The sequence below is a fragment of the Ochotona princeps genome, chromosome 17 (assembly GCF_030435755.1).
Source record: "Ochotona princeps isolate mOchPri1 chromosome 17, mOchPri1.hap1, whole genome shotgun sequence".
Classification (NCBI taxonomy): Eukaryota; Metazoa; Chordata; class Mammalia; order Lagomorpha; family Ochotonidae; genus Ochotona; species Ochotona princeps.
This window is the reverse complement of record NC_080848.1, coordinates 30691958-30712180: the sequence shown is the minus strand read 5'-3', so window position 1 is coordinate 30712180 and position 20223 is coordinate 30691958. Positions and strand designations below refer to the sequence as shown.

At 50.5% G+C, this 20223-nt stretch overlaps 1 protein-coding gene across 1 annotated transcript; it reads right to left on the bottom strand.

Moving 5' to 3' along the window:
• Positions 1 to 2242: 2242 nt before the first annotated feature.
• DUSP14 (dual specificity phosphatase 14) lies at positions 2243 to 4252 on the bottom strand. Its single transcript, XM_004590947.4, has 2 exons — positions 4198 to 4252; positions 2243 to 3196 (listed from the first exon to the last, which is right to left on the bottom strand). The coding sequence occupies exon 2, from the start codon at positions 3103 to 3105 to the stop codon at positions 2509 to 2511; it is 597 nt and encodes a 198-aa protein (XP_004591004.1). The 5' UTR covers positions 3106 to 3196; positions 4198 to 4252; the 3' UTR covers positions 2243 to 2508.
• Between the last annotated feature and the right edge of the window lie 15971 nt (positions 4253 to 20223).

The window sequence follows — 20223 nt, the reverse complement described above, 5'->3', positions numbered from 1 at the left end:
AGGACCTGGGAGTGTGGCACCCCACTGTGCTGGCTTTCTGGACCCACATTCATTCAAGTGAATCCCTGGCTGCTTTTGACCTCACCTAAGCTCTTCCCTTGTTAGCAGAGGGTGTCCTTGGAAACAGTAACCAAGGTTACGTATTTTCCACACTGTGTATCATGTCAGGCGGCCTCATTTCTGGGCTTGAATGGTGATTAAGAAGCACTTTTCTGTTTTGTCTTTAAAACGTTTTATGGGTTGATGTGTAACTTTTGTCTGGACATGCTTAAGATGGAGAAGGTACAGGTATATCGGCATGGTAGTCATGTCACACTTTCCCCTGGTTGTGAGTTAGCATTTCCTAATGGTTTGCATATTTTGAGGGATTTGAATATTTTGTGGAGGGTATGCTCTTGTGGAAGGACGTTCCTGCTTGCCCGTTTTCTTAGTGTGTTTCTGGCTTTGGAAAGCTGTGCACCGCAGCCACATGAAGCGCCTGCTCTGCTCGGGGGCTGCCGAGGGTGGGCCTCTGCCCTGCTAAGTCAGACAGCTGCCTTGCAGCAGTACAGCCTGCTGAACACCTTGCCAGCAGACGTCAGGGTGCAGGGCGAGCGGGGTGTAGCCGCTACATGTACAGGTGACTGTCTTTGGGGAACTGTACCAAGTAACAGCACTGGAAAGTTCTCTTCCTGTAAACTTAAGGTGAGGAAATGAAGCTTAAGCCAAGATGAAAGCAAAGCCCAGACATGAAAAACACCCCTTTCTGAATGACAAACTTTGACTTGACTGATTTCCCTTCCATGTTGTTGTGAGTACGGTGCACATGCGTTCATGCGCAACAACTCCGTGTTTAGTCGTGGCTGCATGAACCAGTGGGTGCTGGGGGCCCTTGTGTGTGGCTGCGCAACTTGGTCCAGTATTGTAAGGTGGTGTGGCTTCTGACCTTTGCACGTAAATTTAGACCTTATAAAGCTTGTCCTGTAAAATATGTTCAGGGTCTTCCCTGAGGTAACCACTTGTTGAACTCTTTTAGAAGTAAAAACAAATTGCACAAAACTATCACGTGCACTTTGTCTTGGTCTTTTCTTAGCTGGTTAAGACTCGAGATGGACGTGAGTCACTAGGAGGAAGAGTTGGCTGAAGCACTTGGACTGGGAAGGCGGCGGGACACCAGGGCCAGGCTTCCTGCAGGATGTCATCTTTCATAACCAAGAGCGTGTGGTTATATTGTGTCCTTAAAAGCTTTTAAGCTTGGTTTCATAGGAACGAAGTCCTTGGCTCTCCGGATTGTTCTGCTCCTGGTGACGTTGCATTTGTTGGTCCCTCTGCTCTCACTTTATTGTTCCTACTTAGGCACTAGTGATGCATACTTCGAAAAGAGTGGGTACATGTTAGAGTCCTGATGGGGAAACCCCTGCCACAGCCCAGGTAAGAGCTGGAAGATGCCAGCCTGTGTTCGTGTGGAGCTACTGGTGAGTTCTGGCTTTGTCCCAGAATAGACCAGGGAGCTGGACAATGAAGCCGCAGATGAGCAATCTGGAACCATCCGACAGTGTTTCGACACTGGCCCTGATTCTCTGGACAGACTTCCAAGTGACTGTCGTACCCAAAGGAAAGGAGCAGCCTGGCAGGTCAGGTGTGACGCGCAGCGGTTACCACCTGCACGCAGGCTTGGGCTTGGCCATTTGGGATGTGTTAATAGGGTACATCTTGTATCAAAAACATTTCCTTAATGGAGGACTCACTACTTCAGTGCATCCCTTTTAGTGAGAGAGAAGTGAAATTAGACCGTTGTTTCAGAGCGCATGCTCTGCCCTGTTACCCCACAACTGTAAATGCTTATCAAGGATGTAGAGTGTTGGGATATCTAGTTGAAATTAGCATTAATACTTGTCCCAAGAGCTATAGACTTGGCACAGTTTTTCTTTCTTTCTTGAATACACATCAGTAAAATTAGTTTTAAAAAAAGGAATCCCAATGTTTTATGCAGATATTTATTAAAAATAAAGCTAATGCCCTGGGGAACAAATTCAGAGGGTCTTTGTTACAGACTTCATTGTAATTACCTAACTAAATAATAAGGGCTTATTTTAACTTACAGAGTCACTAAATAGAGGTGAAGGTATAGAAAACTAACCTGGTAGAGACTGCAGCTGGAATTCATCTTCCCCAGGCACGTCTGGTCAGCAGCCTGGGAAGCTGGTCTCCACAGGGTTAGTCGGGGCCCAGAGGGAATTCCGCACTGAGCTCCTGTACCTGCCATGGTGCTGAAAGGTGCCACACGCAGAGCACAACTGGGTGGTTAGACTGTTACAAATGAGCAAAAGCCCGCTGAAGATTTTTTTTTTTTTGTAAATGCTATTCCAAAATGCTAGTTTTAAAAATGTCACTAGCAGCAAATGCATTCCCCTTATTCCCGCCCCTCCCTGTTTCTTAAAGTAAACTTGAACACCTGTAGTGTAGAAAGACTTGAGGGTGAAGCAAAAGTCAGCCATTGGACAACTGCTCACCCAGGCTGTGGGAGCGTTAGATCCCCCAGTAAGGCATCAGGTGGCGGGATTCTTTCTCGTAAACATCTGGGACTATGCCGTAAGGGGTCTGCACCATCTTAACTGTGGACTTTCCGAAGAGCTGGCGCTCGTAGTCTATCAGCTGCCCCCAGAAGCCTACGTTGGGCCTGATGACAGGTCTCCGGGCTTTCACCCAGCGGTAAGCCTCCAACAGGCACACGTTGTGGAATTTCATCAGGTAAGCAATGCACAGAGTGGCCGAGCGGCTCACCCCCGCAGCGCAGTGCACGAAGGTAGCCCCATGCTTCCTGCTCACGCTGTGGATCTTGTTGGCCACGGAGTCAAAGTACAGCCCAATGGGGGCATGGGGCGTGTCAGCCAGAGGCACTTTAACATACTCGAACTGGGGCCAGTTGAAATTGGGGATCTCGATGGTCGCATTCACGATGCACGTAATGCCCCGAGACTGCAGGAAGTCCCGGTTGGAGGCCACACTGCCCCTGCCCAGGAACAGCGAGGAGGTGATCTGCGCGATGCCTCCCACGTCTCCCTCGGCAATCATCCGAGGAGCCGTGAGAGTCCGCGGGAGCGTGCTGTGACCTCGGGAGCCCATGAAGAGGCCAGCAGTCACACGCGCATGGTCGGGGGGCAAGACCGAGTGTTCTGCTCTCCTCCACGCAGAACTCCGAAGGGCAGCCTCCTTCCTGCAAAACCAGGTATCTGTCAGCACTTCCAGCGACACTGACTCGTCACAGCCTTCTGCAGTGCGAGTCTGTAATAGTGTTCTGTTCTAACGAGACAAGTAGCCTAGGAAGCTAAGGCCAAGTTTGCCTCTGGTGACTGGTAAAAATGCAAGAGAAAGCTCCAAGAGGAAGTGGTTGAAAAGTTCAAGCAGAAACTTGTCTACAGGGTCCTGTTCTTTCTCAAGGGGCGGTGGGTCTTGGTTAGGAGGAAATTTTTTTGGGCTGGTGCTGTGGCAGAGTAAGTTAAATCTCTGCCTATAGCACCGGCATCCCATTTGGGTGCTAGTTCAATTCCCTGCTGCTCCACTTCCTATCCAGCTCCCTGCTAATGGCCCAGGAAAGCAGCAGCAGATGACCCAAGTACTTGGGCCCCCATCGCCACACAGGAGACCCAGAAGAAGCTCCTGGCTTCGGATTGGACCAGCATTGACTGTTAAAACCATTGGGGAAGTAAAGCAGCAGATGGAGGAGCTCTATTTTTCAAACAAAATCTTTAAATAGAAAAATATGATACCCTCCAGAACTCTTTAAGCTCTCTGTGTATAAAAACGATCCCACATCAGGTCATAAACAATTGCCCTTATGAACTAACTGGGTCACATTTGAGATGTGGAAAGAGATGACCTGTGCTGTGGCATTTCGAAAGTCTGGAAGCCCATGGCCTTACGATTTCGGGCCTGGGTGTGTGCCTAAATGAGAACTCTACCTTCCTCAGCGAATTCTGAATTCCTTACTGGCTCCAGATGAGTGTCAGAATATGTAGGTAGTTTATGAGCGGACACAGATCTTTAGCTATTAATGTTAATTATACGAATACTGGTCTCCTGATATCCTGAGGCCTATCTGTTCCCCTCAGTACAGGATCCCAGTGGTCTGCACCGTGCCCACCTGGGGGCCCCAGGGAAGCCAGGCCTCACAGGGACCCTGGGATGCCCCTGACTGGTGGTGCAGGTTGTACTCACTTGCTGAGGGCTCTGGGGAACACGTTAGGTAGCCCTTGGTCTGGGTGGAGAAGGTCCTGAGGACACAGAAAGTCCTGTGGAGCTGGTTCCTGTGGACACAGTCAGACCTGCAGAAGACAAGAAAGCACAGATCCAGCCGGTCAGGAAGTACAACAGAAATGATTCCTAAATCAGGTTGGCTGCAGTAAGTTCAGCAAATAGAAGATCGGCTAAATAGCTGATGTACATCTAGACAACGTGCCAGCAAGAAATGTCCACCTAAGCCTTAGCTTTTCATAAATGATACATAAGCCACGACATGACTAATGTTAAGTACAATTTTGGCAATAACAAATCTTTTACAGGTGATGATTCAGAGCATAACATCACGATGAAAACCTAAGGCACTTCAAAATGCTCCCGTTACCTGTAAGAGATGCAGCAGTGAGCTGGGGTCTCTTCCCTGTACACATAGGCGCCAGGCTGCACTGCACGGGGAGAGGAGGCAAGCACATGCTGCCAAGGCCTCAAGGCAGGACTGCAGGAGACCCAGCGGGCAGGGGCGGGGCCGGGGAAGGGCCTGGGACAGGTGTCCAGGACAGCCCTGAGCACCACCCACAGGGAGCATCAAGCGTTCAGGATCATCTCACATCTGTCTTCCTGTTGGTCCCCTTAACTCCTCAATGCAGGAACACAAACACCTTCTCCCAGCAAGTCCCCATCACACTTAGCAGTGCTGGAGGAAAGTAAAAACCTAAGGTGAGAATGATGCATACAGAATTTGGCCAAGTGTACAGCTTGACAAGTTCTGACATTTTTTTTAAAGATTTTTTTTTAAGATTTATTTATTTTTATTACAAAGTCAGCTATACAGAGGAGGAGAGACAGAGGAAGATCATCTCTTCCAGGTACAGGGTCCCAAAGCCTTGGGCCATCCTCAACTGCTTTCCCAGGCCACAAGCAGGGAGCTGGATGGGAAGTGGAGCTGCCGGGATTAGAACCGGCGCCCATATGGGATCCCAGCGCGCATTCAAGGAGAGGACTTTAGCCTCTAGGCCATGCCGCCGGGCCTGAAAAGGAGTGGGTTTTAAGGAACTTGAAGTGTTGGTGATGGCCTTATCTTAAATTTCATGGGAAGATGGCGCAAAACAAACTTTTGAAATCCTTACTTTTCATGATATGATTTCCATGGGATTTTTGAAGATGGCTACTATAGATGCCAGAACTTGGGCCCGGCGGCGTGGCCTAGCGGCTAAAGTCTTCGCCTTGAGCGCCCCAGGATCCCATATGGGTGCCAGTTCTAATCCCAGAAGCTCCACTTCCCATCCAGCTCCTTGCTTGTGGCCTGGGAAAGCAGTGGAGCACAGCCCTAAGCCTTGGGACCTTGCACCCATGTGGGAGACCCAGAAGAGGTTCCTGATTCCCAGCTTCTCATCGGCGCAGCACTGGCCATTGCAGTCACTTGGGGAGTGAATCATCGGGTGGAGGATCTTCCTCTCTCTCTCCTAGTCTCTGTATGTCTCAATGAAAAGAAGTAAATCCTTACAAAAAAACAACACTCCTCTCACCGCTGCCCTGCCCCCTGCAGCGGTCAGCGCATACTCCATGCTGGTGCCTACAGTGCCAGGCTGCTCTTTGTAATACTGAAGGCTAAAGTCACTGCAGTGACAGACCACAGCTTGTTCACCCAACCACCTACCAACACCTTTGACAAAAGCTGCTGTGAGCATTCATGTACAGGTCTTTGTACACGCATACACCCTCCTAGGTCCTGGGTCTAACACCACAGTTGGTGTTTCTCAAACCTAACCAGACGGGCCCGGCGGCGTGGCCTAGCGGCTAAAGTCCTTGCCTTGAATGCCCCGGGATCCCATATGGGTGCCAGTTCTAATCCCGGCAGCTCCACTTCCCATCCAGCTCCCTGCTTGTGGCCTGGCAAAGCATCGAGGACAGCCCAATGCATTGGGACCCTGCACCTGTGTGGGAGACCCGGAAGAGGTTCCTGGTTCCCGGCTTCGGATCGGCGCGCACTGGCCCATTACGGCTCACTTGGGGAGTGAATCATCGGACGGAAGCTATTCCTCTCTGTCTCTCCTCCTCTGTGTATATCTGGCTGTAATAAAATAAATAAATCTTTATTAAAAAAAAAAAACCTAACCAGACATCGGAAACCCTGGGGGGCTTCCTGAAACAGCTTGCTGTCTACCTGCTGCTGGTCAGGGGCCCCAGTGCAGCAGGACGCTACCCGACCCACATCTAATGGCTAACCGTGCTATAAGGGTGCAGAGATCTACAGAACTCGCCTCGTGACTCACACGGGGGACTTAGGAAGTAGTTACATAAGGAAATTGTGTGAGTGTGTGATGTCAAACGTCAGCAGGGCATTTTCAGATGAGAACACCCTTCCCTGGCAGGATCCCAGTGGTTTAACAAGCAGAGTCGGTGTGTTAATAAACATTGAGTTGGGCTTGCAAACTCTGCCGGCTTTCTCTCCCATACAGAAAATCTGGAAGAGCTAATCTAATTTCCAAGTAGGTTATCGTGTTGTCTAATGAACAGGGCCTCAGTCTTGCATAGCCCTGAGCTGACGAGGAAGGCACCTGCCCTCCTTTGCAGCGAGGCCTTCATGCCGGCCCAGGGCCCGAGGCCGAGACACCAGCACGCCTGTGCTGTCTGCTGCTGTGTGTGGAGCCGGGGGAGTGGGTACATGGTGTTGCTGGAGAGACAGATGGCGAGGCCTCAGGGCAGAAGCCAAGGGAGACAGACAGGATGCTCCAGCCCGGCTGCCGCCTCAGCCTGTGCCAACAAAGCTGCTTCGGCTGTCAGAGCTGGGCCAACGTTTTATAAACACCTCCTGCCAGACAGCATAGATACCACCAATACTGCCCTAACACTCCCACCCCTCATCACAGACACATATACCGGGCCCGGAAAGGGGCAGATGATTCCAGCCAAGTCAGAGAGGGATCCAAGGAGTTTTTGTTCAGGACCACACCACCGCTCTCTGCGAAGAGCAGAACTGCCGCGTTCTGCCACCCTGCCCTGATGGCACTGGGACGCCACCAGCCGCCCCACAATGTGCTTTAGATGCTACTTACATACCCCTAGGTGTTCTCAGCCACAGGTGCACCTGGTGCCACAGCCAAGTGGCTGCAGCCAGCCGTCCTGGAAGGGTGGTTGTAAATGTGTGCTAGGAGGCATGTTCTAGGCATGTTCTAGGCAAGCTGGGAGCCTCTCTGAAGCGTCAGAGAGCCTGGCACTGAGTGCGGGGACGAGGCCAGCCAGAGAGCAGGCGTTGCAGGCCCCTGTCGCTGTCCATGGTATGCCACCCTGCTCTGGCAGCTGCATGGGCTTCTCCCAGGGAAAGCTGCTTGCCAGCCAGGGAGCAGGGACGAGGAGAGGAAATGGCAGGAAAAGATAAACCCATCCCAGATTGGCAGCAGTTATCACCTATGACAGTCCTGTGGTGAACGCCGTGTCGGACGTCCTGAGGCTGGAACTCAGCCTGCCCCCCACCCCGCTCTGTGGGTACACTGCGACACGCCACACCCGCAGCAGGCAGCCATCCTCAGGCCTTCAGACCCTGTCCATGGCTATTTATTCTCATGTTGAACAAGCAGAAAACGTCTACAATGGTGCTGGAGAAGACTCTGTAAGATAATCCGCCGGGAGTATTTTTAGCGTTAGGAATTTCAGGGGGTCAGAGTATACACTGCAGGCCTACAGTGCTGCTTTTTATACTAGGGAAGCTTATGTAATCACACTTTCTGCTTCTACTGAAGTAAGTATCTTGACGGAGAAAAAAAGGACAATATAATGTCACTATTTGAATGAGAAGCTTGGGCCCGGTGCAGTAGCCTAGTGGCTAAATCCTTGCCATACATGCACCAGATCTCATATTTGCACTGTTTCATGTTCCAGTTGTTCCACTTCCCATCCAGCTCCCTGCCTGTGGCCTGGGAAAGCAGTGGAGGACGGCCCAAGGCCTTGGGACCCTGCACCTGCGTGGGAGACCTGGAATATCGGCGCAGCTTTAGCCATTGTGGCCACTTGCGGAGTGAGCCAGCAGATGAAGATACTTCCCTATCTCTGTATATGTGCCTTTGCAAGAAAAATGAATAAATCTTTAAAACAAAGAGAAGCATTTTAGCCTACATAGATACTATTATCCTCACTCTTTTTTTTAAAGATTTATTTTTATTACAAAGTCAGATATACAGTGAGGAGAGACAGAGAGGAAGATCTTCCATCTGATGACTCACTCCCCAAGTGAGCGCAACGGCCGGTACGCGCCGATCCAAAGCCAGGAACCTCTTCCAGGTCTCCCACAAGGGTGAAGGGTCCCAATGCATTGGGCCGTCCTCAACTGCTTTCCCAGGCCACAAGCAGGGAGCTGGATGGGAAGTGGAGCTGCCGGGATTAGAACCGGCGCCCATATGGGATCCCGGTGCGTTCAAGGCGAGGACTTTAGCCTCTAGGCCACGCCGCCAGGCCCTGTCCTCACTCATTTTCATCATGAAGTCAGAAACGGGTTTCACTGCAGGAAAAGTTGAAATAGTCACTCTTGCAAATAAAATCACAATATGGCAATGTTCCATTTAGGAGAAGTCGCTTTGATATAACATTAATACAATCTGAACAAGTATTAACTTCCATTACAGACATCTGCAAAGCTTAGCAGCCTGGCTGCCACGCTCACACCTTTCCTCCTGCACTGGGAGAGGTCAGTTTCTCCTTGCTCAAGGTCAAGCCCAGACACACAGCTGTGGTGCAGCTGCCTCCAGGTCTAAGCAGACAGATCACACGGGGCCCACCAGCCACTGACAAGCACGGCTAAGCCTGGCCAAAGCTCGTCACTGCAGCTGCTGGATGTGCAACAGGCCACAGCCCAAGGAACGTAACAGCAGCATGGCCGGGGCCGGCGGGGCAGCTCAACAGGCTCATCATCCACCTTGAAGCACCAGCATCTAATACAGGCACTAGTTCTGGTCCCAGCTGCTCCACTTGTGATTCAGCTCCCTGTTTATGGGAGGATGGCACAAGTCATGGGTTCCGGGTTCCTGACCAGCCCAGCTCCAAGCCACTGTGGCCATTCGGGGTGTAAACCGACAGATGCAAGATATTACCTGTAACACGGCCATTGAAATAAAAATAATTCTCAAAGAAAAAAATCATGTCGGGGGCCAGGTAGCTAGTCCTCGCCTTGACCGCGCCAGGATCCTATATGGGCGCCAGTTCTGGCACCGGTTCTAATCCCGGCAGCTCCACTTCCCATCCAGCTCCCTGCTTGTGGCCTGGGAAAGCAGTCGAGGACGGCCCAAAGCCTTGGGACCCTGCACCCACGTGGGAGACCTGCAGGAAGTTACTGGCTCCTGGCTTTGGACCATTGTGGCCACTTAGGGAGTGAATCATCGGATGGAAGATCTTCCTCTCTGTCTCTCCTCCTCTCTGTACATCTGACTTTCCAATAAAAATAAATCTATAGGGGCTCGGCGGCGTGGCCTAGTGGCTAAGGTCCTTGCCTTGATCCCATATGGCCGCTGGTTCTAATCCCGGCAGCTCCACTTCCTCTCTGTCTCTCCTCCTCTCAGTATATCTGACTTTGTAATGAAAATAAAATAAATCTTTAAAAAAAATAATAAATAAAATAAATAAATCTATAAAAAAATTTGGGGGGATATGTCATAAATTACAATATTATGTTTCTAAGGTCCATTCAATACATGCAGCCATACTGTCTCAGGGACTTGCCTGGGCAGCCGGAGCATGCGCACCCCTCACAGGACAGTCGTTTGGCTACCGCGGTTCCCAGATAGGGAATCAGGTCATGGAGACAAACAGGCTTTCCCAGAATCCATGCAGAAAATCAGTAAGCCCACCGGGACCAGCATCGTCCTTCCCCAAGCCATCCTGGTGTTCATTTAGTCATACAATCTGACCACAACAGACCAACTGATCTAAAGACTACCAGAAAGTACAATTCACTGGGGAAAAGATCAAACTACACAGAGAAAGACCATGAGGATAACATCAGTCTGATTATGCTTTTTATGCTTTGCCAATAATCTGAAAATTAATATCAAAATCTTGAGCTATCAGTGGGTATGAAAAATCTGAAAGTGAAACCAACGGGAGTCAATAATTGGATGGCATTTAAGATGTTGCCAAGGGATGGGGGCTGTGGCACGGCTAACACACCATCTCACAACCCGGCTGCTCCACTGCCAGTCCAGCTCCCTGTTACTGCGCATGGGAGAGCAGATGGCCCCCGGGCTCGGGCTCTGCACCCGCAGACCTGGCGGGAGGCCCAGGCCCAGGCCCGCGCTGGGAAGTCAAGAAGCCTATGGAATCTGTCTCCCCTGTTTCTCTCCTGCACCCCCTCTACTCTCCCTTCTCTCTCTGTACTCTGCCTTTTGATTTTTAAGTTCCATTTTTTTAAAGACTTACTTATTTTTATTGGAAAAGCAGATATACAGAAGGACAGAAAGAGCTTCCATCCACGGGTTCACTCCCCAGTGGCTTCAACGGCCAAAGCTGAGCTGATCCAAAGCTGCTTAAAATACGTCTTTTAAATATAATTTTTTAAATTTTTTTTATTTATTTATTTATTTTTAAATACAATTTTTAAAAAAGCAAAAGGCGCCCAGCGTTGTGGACTAGCAACTTAAGTCCTCGCCTTGAACACACCAGAATCCCACATGGGTGCTGGTTCTAATCTAGGCAGATTATTCTCTCCCCAAGTGACTGCAATGGCCGGAACTGAGCTGATCCGAAGCCAGGAACCAGGAGCCCCTTCCAGGTCTCCCCACAAGGGTACACGGTCCCAAGGCTTTGGGCCGTCCTCCACTGCTTTCCCAGGCCACAAGCAGGGAACTGGATGGGAAGTGGAGCTGCTGGGATTAGAACCGGCGCCCATATGGGATCCCACATGCAAGGCAAAGCCTTTGGCTGCTAGGCTACTGCACCTGGCCCTAAACTTTTTTTTTTTAATTTTCTTTTATTTGCCTTTCAAATAAGACAGAGTAATCTTCTATCTGTTGGTTCACTTCCCATTTTGCCACAACAGCCAGAACTGAGCCGATCAGTGCCAGAAGCCTGCTCTGCTTCGGATCAGGCCATCCTCTGCTGCTTTCCCAGGCCAAAGGCAGGGAGCTGGAAGGGAATTACAGCAGCTGGGATAAAAACTGGCGTCCATATCGGACCCAAGCATGCAAGCCAGGGGGTTAGCTTCTAGGCTATTGCGCTGGGCCATCACTGGTAAGTTTTATGGATTTTGTTGTATACAGGGTTATATCAAAGGGTGATTGATGCCCAACTATTGAGCTTAGTCCTCTGAACTTTATTCTTATTTATATGTTTGTCTTATAGCAGCAACTTTTAAGGACTATGTTTGTCTTATAGCAGCAACTTTTAAGGACTAACGTAGTTTACAGGAAAAATTGCAATTTCTGATATATCATGGACCTGCTTAAGAAAGAGGGCAGGAGTGCTTTGGGTAGGTTTTTTTCAGCCTTGGTGTTTGAGGCGAACTCATTCCTGCCTGATCTTATTGCTGACGTGTGATTCCTGCTCAGCTCTGCCTTCAGATGTCCTGACCTGTGTGAGTCAAAGGGTGTTATCTAACCGAGCATGTAAGGTATGCATCTCACATCGCTCTGGGAAGATTTTAAATATATTCTACTGGCCATTGAACAAACTGATTTCCAGTTTTCACCAAACAACTTTAAACCTAATTGTGAACGTGAGCAAGCATTTCTTGGTTAGTTAGTTTAGAAAAAGATGAGTTGGCCCGGCAGCGCAGTGGCCTAGCGGCTAAAGTCCTCGCCTTGAACGCCCCAGGATCCCATATGGGCGCCGGTTCTAATCCCAGCAGCTCCACTTCCCATCCAGCTTCCTGCTTGTGGCCTGGGAAAGCAGATGAGGACGGCCCAAAGCCTTGGGACCCTGCACCCGCGTGGGAGACCTGGAAGAGGTTCCTGGTTCCCGGCTTCGGATTGGCGTGCACCGGCCCGTTGCAGCTCACTTGGGGAGTGAAATATCGGATAGGGGTTTTTCTCTCTTAGCTTTTCCTCCTGCCACTATGGCAAGGGACTAGGGTTTTTCTCTCTTGCCTTTCCCCCTGCCACTATAGCAGAGGATCTCGAGGCCCCCTCCCATCACTAGGATGCGAGTCTACTTTCTCAACTATTTCTAATAAATCTTACTTTAAAACTAAAAAAGAAAAGAAACATTGGATGAAAGATCTTCCTCTCTGTCTCTCCTCCGCTCTGTATATCCGGCTTTCCAATAATAATAAATCTTTAAAAAAAAAAGAAAAGAAAAGAAAAAAGAAAAAGATGAGTTGTACTGTACCAGACTAAGCCTCTGCCTGAGACATTCCATTTGGACACCGACCTGAGTCCTGGCTGCTCCACTTCCGATTCAGCTCCCTGCTAATGGTCTCTGGAAGTCATGGAGGATGACCCAGGTCCTTGAGCCCCTGCGCCCAATGGAGACCCGGATGAAGGTCCTGGTTCCTGACTGGCCCAGTTCTGGCCCTGCTTTTCCAATAAAAAATGCATAAATCTTAAAAATAAATCTTACCAGTGAGGGGCCAGCTTTGTGTCCTGGCTGCTCTTTTCCAATCCAGCTCCCTGTTTGTGGCCTCAGAAACCAGCGGATGCTGGCCCAAGTCCTTGGGACCCTGAACACATCGGGGAGAGCCGGGGGAAGTTCCTGGCTCCCAGGTTTGGGTTGGCTCAGCTCTGGCAGCTGTGACCATCTGATGAGTGAACCAGCAAATGGAAGCTCTCTCGCCACATCTTTCCTCTTTGTAATACTACGTTTCTAATAAATCTTTTTTTTTTTTTTAAGATTTATTCATTTTATTACAGCCAGATATACACAGAGGAGGAGAGACAGAGAGGAAGAGCTTCCGTCTGATGATTCACTCCCCAAGTGAGCCGCAACTGGCCGATGCGCGCCGATCCGAAGCCGGCAACCTGGAACCTCTTCCGGGTCTCCCACGCGGGTGCAGTGTCCCAATGCATTGGGCCGTCCTCGACTGCTTTCCCAGGCCACAAGCAGGGAGCTGGATGGGAAGTGGAGCTGCTGGGATTAGAACCGACACCCATATGGGATCCCGGGGCTTTCAAGGCGAGGACTTTAGCCGCTAGGCCACGCCGCCGGGCCCTAATAATAAATCTTTTTTTAAACGCTTCAGTCTTTTTCTGATTATATATGTGGCCCAGTTCCATTTTTCTTTTTAAAGATTTATTTTTATTGGACAGTCAGATATACAAAGAGGAGGAGAGACAGAGAGGAAGAGCTTCCGTCTGATTATTCACTCCCCAAGTGACCACAATGGCTGGAGCTGCTCCGACCTTAAGCCAGGATCTTCTTCCAGGTCTCCCACGCGGGTGCAGGGTCTCAAGGCCTTGGCTCATCCTCGACTGCTTTCCCAGGCCACAAGCAGGGAGCTGGATGGGAAGTGGAGCTGCTGAGATTAGAACTGATGCCCATATGGGATCCTGGCACATTCAAGGCGAGGACTTTAGCCGCTAGGCCACCGTACCGGGCTCCCAGTTCTACTTTTAAATACCAAATTAACCTCGTTTATGAAGTACTGATACTGTGGGTCTGATTGCTGAAAAATTATTACCTTAAAATACATTAGGATGGGCCTGGTTCAGTGCCTCAGTTGGCTAATCCTCCCTGCTGCAAGCGCCTGGATCCCGTAAGAACACTGGCTTGTGTCTCGGCTGCCCCACTTCCCATCCAGCTCCCTGTATGTGGCCTGGGAAAGCAGTTAAGGACGGCCCAAAGTCTTGGGACCCTGCACCTGCGTGGGAGACCCAGAGGAGGCTCCTCTGGGCTCCTGGCTTCGGATCGGCTCAGCTCTGGCTACTGCAGCCACTTAGGGAGCGAACCAGCAGACTGTTTCCTTCTTTCTGTAAATCTGCCTTTCCAATAAGAATAAAATTTTTTAAATGGATTAAATGGGCCTGGCGTGATAGCATAGTGGTTAAGGTCCTCGCCTTCCACGTGCTGGATTCCATAGGGTTGCTGGTTCTAATCCCAGTGGCCCTGCCTCCTGCCAAGGCCTCCCGGGAGGGAGCAGAGAATGGCTCAGGTCCCCACTGGGCCTCTGTCACCCTGAGAGATCTAGGTGGAGGTCTGAGCCCCTGGCTTCCACCTACCCTAGCTGTGCAGGCTGAGGGGGAGCTAGGAGTAAGCCAGTGAGTGGCCAGATTTGGAATCTCCTTGTCACTCTACCCTTAAAATAAATAAACCTTATCAAGGAATGCCACGGCTCCTGAGCATCACTCAACTCTTGTCCGAAGCAGAGGCAGATGCCTGAGCCCAGGCCGACTGGCACCAGCACTAGCTCACCCCTCGGTTTGTACTGCCCATGATCTAAGAATGTTGTCAATAGTTGAAAAGGAAATCAGAAGAGTAGTATTTCACGGTGTATTTACATGAGACAACATTCAGATTTCGGCGTTCAGGAGGAACGCTGCATTGGAGCACAGCACGTTCCTTGGCTTCACTCGTTGCTATGACTGTCCCTGGGCTGGATCAGCAGTGTTGAGTCGTTGTCATGGAGCCGCGGGGCCCACTGCCTCATATTTTTACCACCTGCACCTTTACAGAAAAGATCGTCACGCCTGGGTTGAAACTGCTAAGTTCCACACACCCCACAGCGTGCTTAGGCAGTTCACACAGCGTGGTCCAACGGAGCCTGTGAGACGCACCCGGGCTTCTCTGTGGCCTGCGGGCGCCGAGCCTCACCCCGCACCTCATCAGAACTTCTGGGCAGGACAGCCTGGGGATTCACACTTCTAGCAAGTACCTCTCTAGAAGAATTTATAACATAGATAGGATTCAAATTGTAGGACGTGTGCTGTAGGAGCCAGCACAAGATAAATACCACCTATTTTAAGTTCCCAGAGGACAACTGGAACACCAGAAATGGAATTGTTTTTCAAAAACATTACATTCTGAAGCCTAGTGGCTAAAGTCCTCGCCTTGAACAAGCCAGGATCCCACATGGGCGCTGGTTCTAGTCCCGGCGGCTCCGCTTCCCATCCAGCTCCCTGCTTGTAACCTGGGAAACAGTTGAGGACGGCCCAAAGCCTTGGGACCCTGCACCCGTGTGGGAGACCTAGAAGAAGCTCCTGGTTCCTGGCTTCAGATTGGCGCAGCACTGGTCATTGCAGTTGCTTTGGGAGTGAATCACTGGACGGAAGGTCTTCCTGTCTCTCCCCCTCTCTGTATATCTGACTTTGCAATAAAAATAAATAAATCTTTAAAAAAAATTATGTTCTGGACTGGGCTGCCTTGACATAATAAGGTAAGTCCCTGCCTACCGTGCCAGTGTTTCATATAGGTGCCAGTTCATATCTCAGTTGCTCGACTTCCAATCCAGCTCCCTGCTGATGTGCCTGGGCAAAAGCAGCAGTGGATGGCCCGAGCCTGGACGGAGTTTAGGCTCCTGCCTCCGACCCGGCCCAGACTCCACTGTGGTGGCCATTTTGGAAGTAAACCAGCAGATGGAAAACTCTCCCTTTCTCTGTACCTGCCTAATAAATAAATTAAAATAAAGTACATATGAAAGGAAGAAAATTATTTACAAGTGCTTGTCAACCCAAGACCCCGCTGCAGTGCCCCGCCTGTGCCTGTCAGCACTCTACACAGCAGTCAGAGGAACAAGCTGAGTTGATCTGGTGAGAGAATCTGGCAAAGACACCAACATGGTACAACAGCCACGTCGCCAGAACTTCGTGATTTAACATCTGGACACAAACACTGCACCGTTCCCAATTCTGTTCTCCGCGGTGCTTCCTCTGAACTTCAAACTCACTTTCTGGTCTCTCTCGCAGGCAAGACAGGCTGGCACCTCACCAGCCCTCTAGCACCTGGACGCTGAAGGGTTTTCTCACATGTGCCCACAACTCAAAAAGACCTAAGGAGTCAAAAAGCCTGCCACAGGCCATTGATGCTGAAACTTGTCTGGGGAAAAAAAGAGGCAGAAGGAAGCCATGAAGTTATACTTGAGTCTCTAAAGAACTTATCTCTCCAGAGATTTCAAGGAGGCAGGAGGAGAGAAAAAACACTGCTCAAGCCAAACGGGAGGTCACTCTGTAGCGCAAGGGCAAGAAGGGCAGGTGCCAGGGTGAGTTGTGCGGCTCCCACACTCCCGTGAGGAGGACAAAGCCAGGAGCCAGGAACTCAAAACGGGTCTACCGCATAGCAGGCAGGGCTGCCGGAACTCAGCCCTCAGCAGCTGCCTCCCAGGTGTGCACTGCCAGAAGCTGCAATAAGAAGAGCCAGAATCCAAACCCAGGCACCATGAAACGGAATGTGGGCGTCCCCACAGACCTTTCACCCCTCCACCAAACATTCGCCTCTCAGTAAGCTTTTCTTGAAAACTCCTAATTTATACATAGGATTAGAGACGCTAAAAAAAATCTTAACCATAATAAGCAAAAAAAAAAAAAAAAAAGGCATTTGTGACTTATGTAAATAAGCACTGGAAATAGCCATTTTCCAAGATGCCTTACGGAAGAAATAAAAAGAAACTACACATCTCGCACTCCAGGTTAGCGCTCGTCTGTTGGCCCTCCAGGAAAGAAAAAGGCCCCTCCCCCAGAGGGCCTGACAAACCTACAGGTAACAGGTAAGACTGCTGCCACACAACTCCAGGGCACCGCGTGTACTCAAGCAAGACTGGAATGCAGAAAATGCTGCGGGGTGACCTCCACATCCTCTTCACCTCCCACACACCTACCCCAGGCACTCGAGTGCACCTGGTCACTGCTCAGAAAGAAGACATTCCCCAGATGAGACCTGCCTCCACACCCCTGCTTGAGCACCCGTGGGAAGCTGTACCGGAACACTGTGGGGTGGCCACAATCGCCTGCTCCTGTGGCAGGAAGGCTGTGGCTAAGGTGACTATTCTGGACTTGCCGGGGAAGTACCCGCCAAGCTGTGTGCTGCTGCCTCCCCAGAGTTAACACACGCACACACGTATACGAGATGGCCCTGACGGGTTCTGTGACGAGGACAGGACAGCACGGACCGCACACCTGACGCCTTTGGGGCTGGACAGAGGTTCAGCATTGACCAGGAATCACTCCAGGCCTCACTCTACAGCCACTCATGTTAAAATGAAAACAGTGGAAAGACTCTATCAGGTAAATGGTTTCTTTTGTTTTGTTTTTTGCAGACAGAATAGTTTATTTGCAAAGGGGCCAGGTGAGTGGGGAAAGAGGAAAGCACCTCCTGAGAGCAAGCCAGAAGTGGGGTGCCTCTCAAAGGAGACAGGGAGACAGTATTTAGGACATCGTGACCCTAGGTCAGTGATCACAGGATTACGATTGACTGGATAACATTTGTATGAGAACCACTGAATGGATGCCATTTGTGACTGACTGGATATCCATTGTATGAAAACAACTGAGTGTGTACCATTCAGATACCTAAACAGATATCATTTGTCCATTGCTGCAAGACAGTATCAGGTAAATGTTAAGTAAGCACAGGGGAAGACACCCCTGAGCTTAGGAGGGCAAGTCAGTCCAAACTGGACACCTGGACTGAACAGCACAGCCCAGCCCTGGCACACGCAGGGCCGTGCTGGTCAGACACCAAGGTGACATTTAGTCAGCCACTTGTGAGATACCCAAGCATGCTGTGGGTAAAGAACAAATGCAGTGGGTTACAAACTGCTGAAGGAATGAAAATTACTGACAACCACCTAGGAGAAAAGACGGCAGCTAGTAAAGCCGGAGCTACGCACACGTGACCGGCAACAACTCCTAACTGCCTCACATCCGAAACAACCCAGATGCCATCAACTGTGGGTGGACCATTTGTGGTGTGTCATACAACAGTGAACTACACAGCCACAGGCAACTCGGATGAAACAAAACTCAGTGTGTGTAAGAAAAAGAGAGATGACTCAAAAGGAAAAAAAACACCTACTTTGTGACAAACAAGTACAACAAAACTAGCGTGTTTAGAGATTTAACTTTAGGGGTTAGAACTTATACATGCAGTGATTTCCCTCAGCTCAGGGTAGTTCCTGGGAGAGCAGGCCACTCCTGGACCCCGTCCTTTCCTGCACACAGCCCTCCGAGGTCCCCATCAACTTTACTCCTGAGTCTACCCGTTACAACTCACCAGGAAGCAGCCTGACGCTGACCACTCCAGGGCAGCTGCGCCTCCCCTGCCACTCAGCCCATCCCGTTCCCAAGGTCAGGAACACTCAGTGCCTCCTCCCTGGGGGTACTCAGCACAGCACCTGAATGTACAGTCCCATACACCTGTCACGAAGTCACCTTAAGTCACCCACTGCACCTTGCCCACACACACTCCTCCCTGTCCCTGCCCCTGCGCAGCTTTCATAAATAATAAAGCTACCACTTAAAAGCTCACTCTGTAAGTTTACACCCAGGTCTTCCGTTGCGTTAGCAACCCTCCCCAGCCTTCTATTATGCCTCCTTTCCAGTCAAAGCAAATACACTCACAGCCCTGAAGGTTTGTTTTTTTGTTTGTTTGTTTGTTTTTAAATGAAAAAGCTTTCAGGGGCCCGGCGGCATGGCCTAGAGGCTAAAGTCCTCGCCTTGAACGCCCCAGGATCCCATATGGGCGCGGGTTCTAATCCCAGCAGCTCCACTTCCCATCCAGCTCCCTGCTTGTGGCCTGGGAAAGCAGTTGAGGACGGCCCAATGCATTGGGACACTGCACCGGCGTGGGAGACCAGGAAGAGGCTCCAGGTTCCCGGCTTCGGATCGGCGCGCACTTGGGGAGTGAATCATCGGACGGAAGCTCTTCCTCTCTGTCTCTCCTCCTCTGTGTATATCTGGCTGTAATAAAATGAATAAATCTTTAAAAAAAAAAAAAGCTTTCATTTGCACCTCAGAGTAAAATCTAGAACTGTAAGGGTCAAGGATCAAATGATTACAAAGTTTTTGTTTAAGAAAGGGTGGTTTGCCTACTGTCCTGAGAAACATCACCAGGCTATCAGGGTTAATAAAACATTGCACCCCACGTTGTATTAACAAAGAGTACTGCTTGTTCTGAACAGAAGCCATATCTCTAAGACCACACAAATGAAATTTTCAGCTTAAAAGCAAAACTGCAGACATTTACAAACAGACTCCAAAAGGATACACACACACAGACGTTACTTTTGAGAAAGATATTTAAAAGAACGTTTTCATCTTATTAGTATTATTTTAACTTTTTGAGAGTGATGAGTGCATTTCTTGTGATGTTAGGGAACACAAGCATTTTGGTCCACATTCCCTTTAAAACAAAACTCCAGACGAAAAGCCAACCTCCAGCCCGATCCCGCCCTGAGCCCATCTTCAAAACCGATGTTTACGCTCAAGCTTTAAAGCGTTCCCCCATTCACATACCGGTCTTTAATCAAAGGAGAATACATGTACACCATTCTATGGAAGAACCCCTCAGAAACCGTACCTGGCCAGCCAGCAGCAAAGATTCCACCAGAGACCTCAGCACCGACTGGGGCCCCGCCGCTCACAGCACTGGGAATGAAGGGAACTGTTCCCCATCTTATGGGGGAAAGCCAAAAATACCGAGCCACCGTCTCTCCTCCCCCAAGCGTCAGAAGATGAGTCAGAGCTGGAGGCAGGAATCAGGCCCATGTGTCAAGCCGCCCGGGAGCCTCCTTCCTGCTACCTCCTCCCGGGAAGCCGCGGCCCGCACCGCCCAGGTGGGACTCCTTCCCGGCCTGACGAGTGTCAGGTGTCTCTGGGAGGGGAGGCGGCAGCTGGTGCCCGAAGAGCCCGGCCTTTCCCAGTCCCCCCACAAGCAACGCTCAGCACGCTGCAGCCGCGGCGACCGCCCCTCCACGCACACTCCCACAACTTCGCGGAGAATACAGCACTTTGTTGCCCTGGTTCTGCAGAGCAGAGGAGCTGCGGCCTGTACCGGCTCCTGCACCCCCAGGCGGACCCGAGTGCGCGGCAGGCGCCTTGGACCGATCCGGGGCGCCTTCCCACACCCCCTCACCTTCCCGCGTGGGCTCCGTCTCCC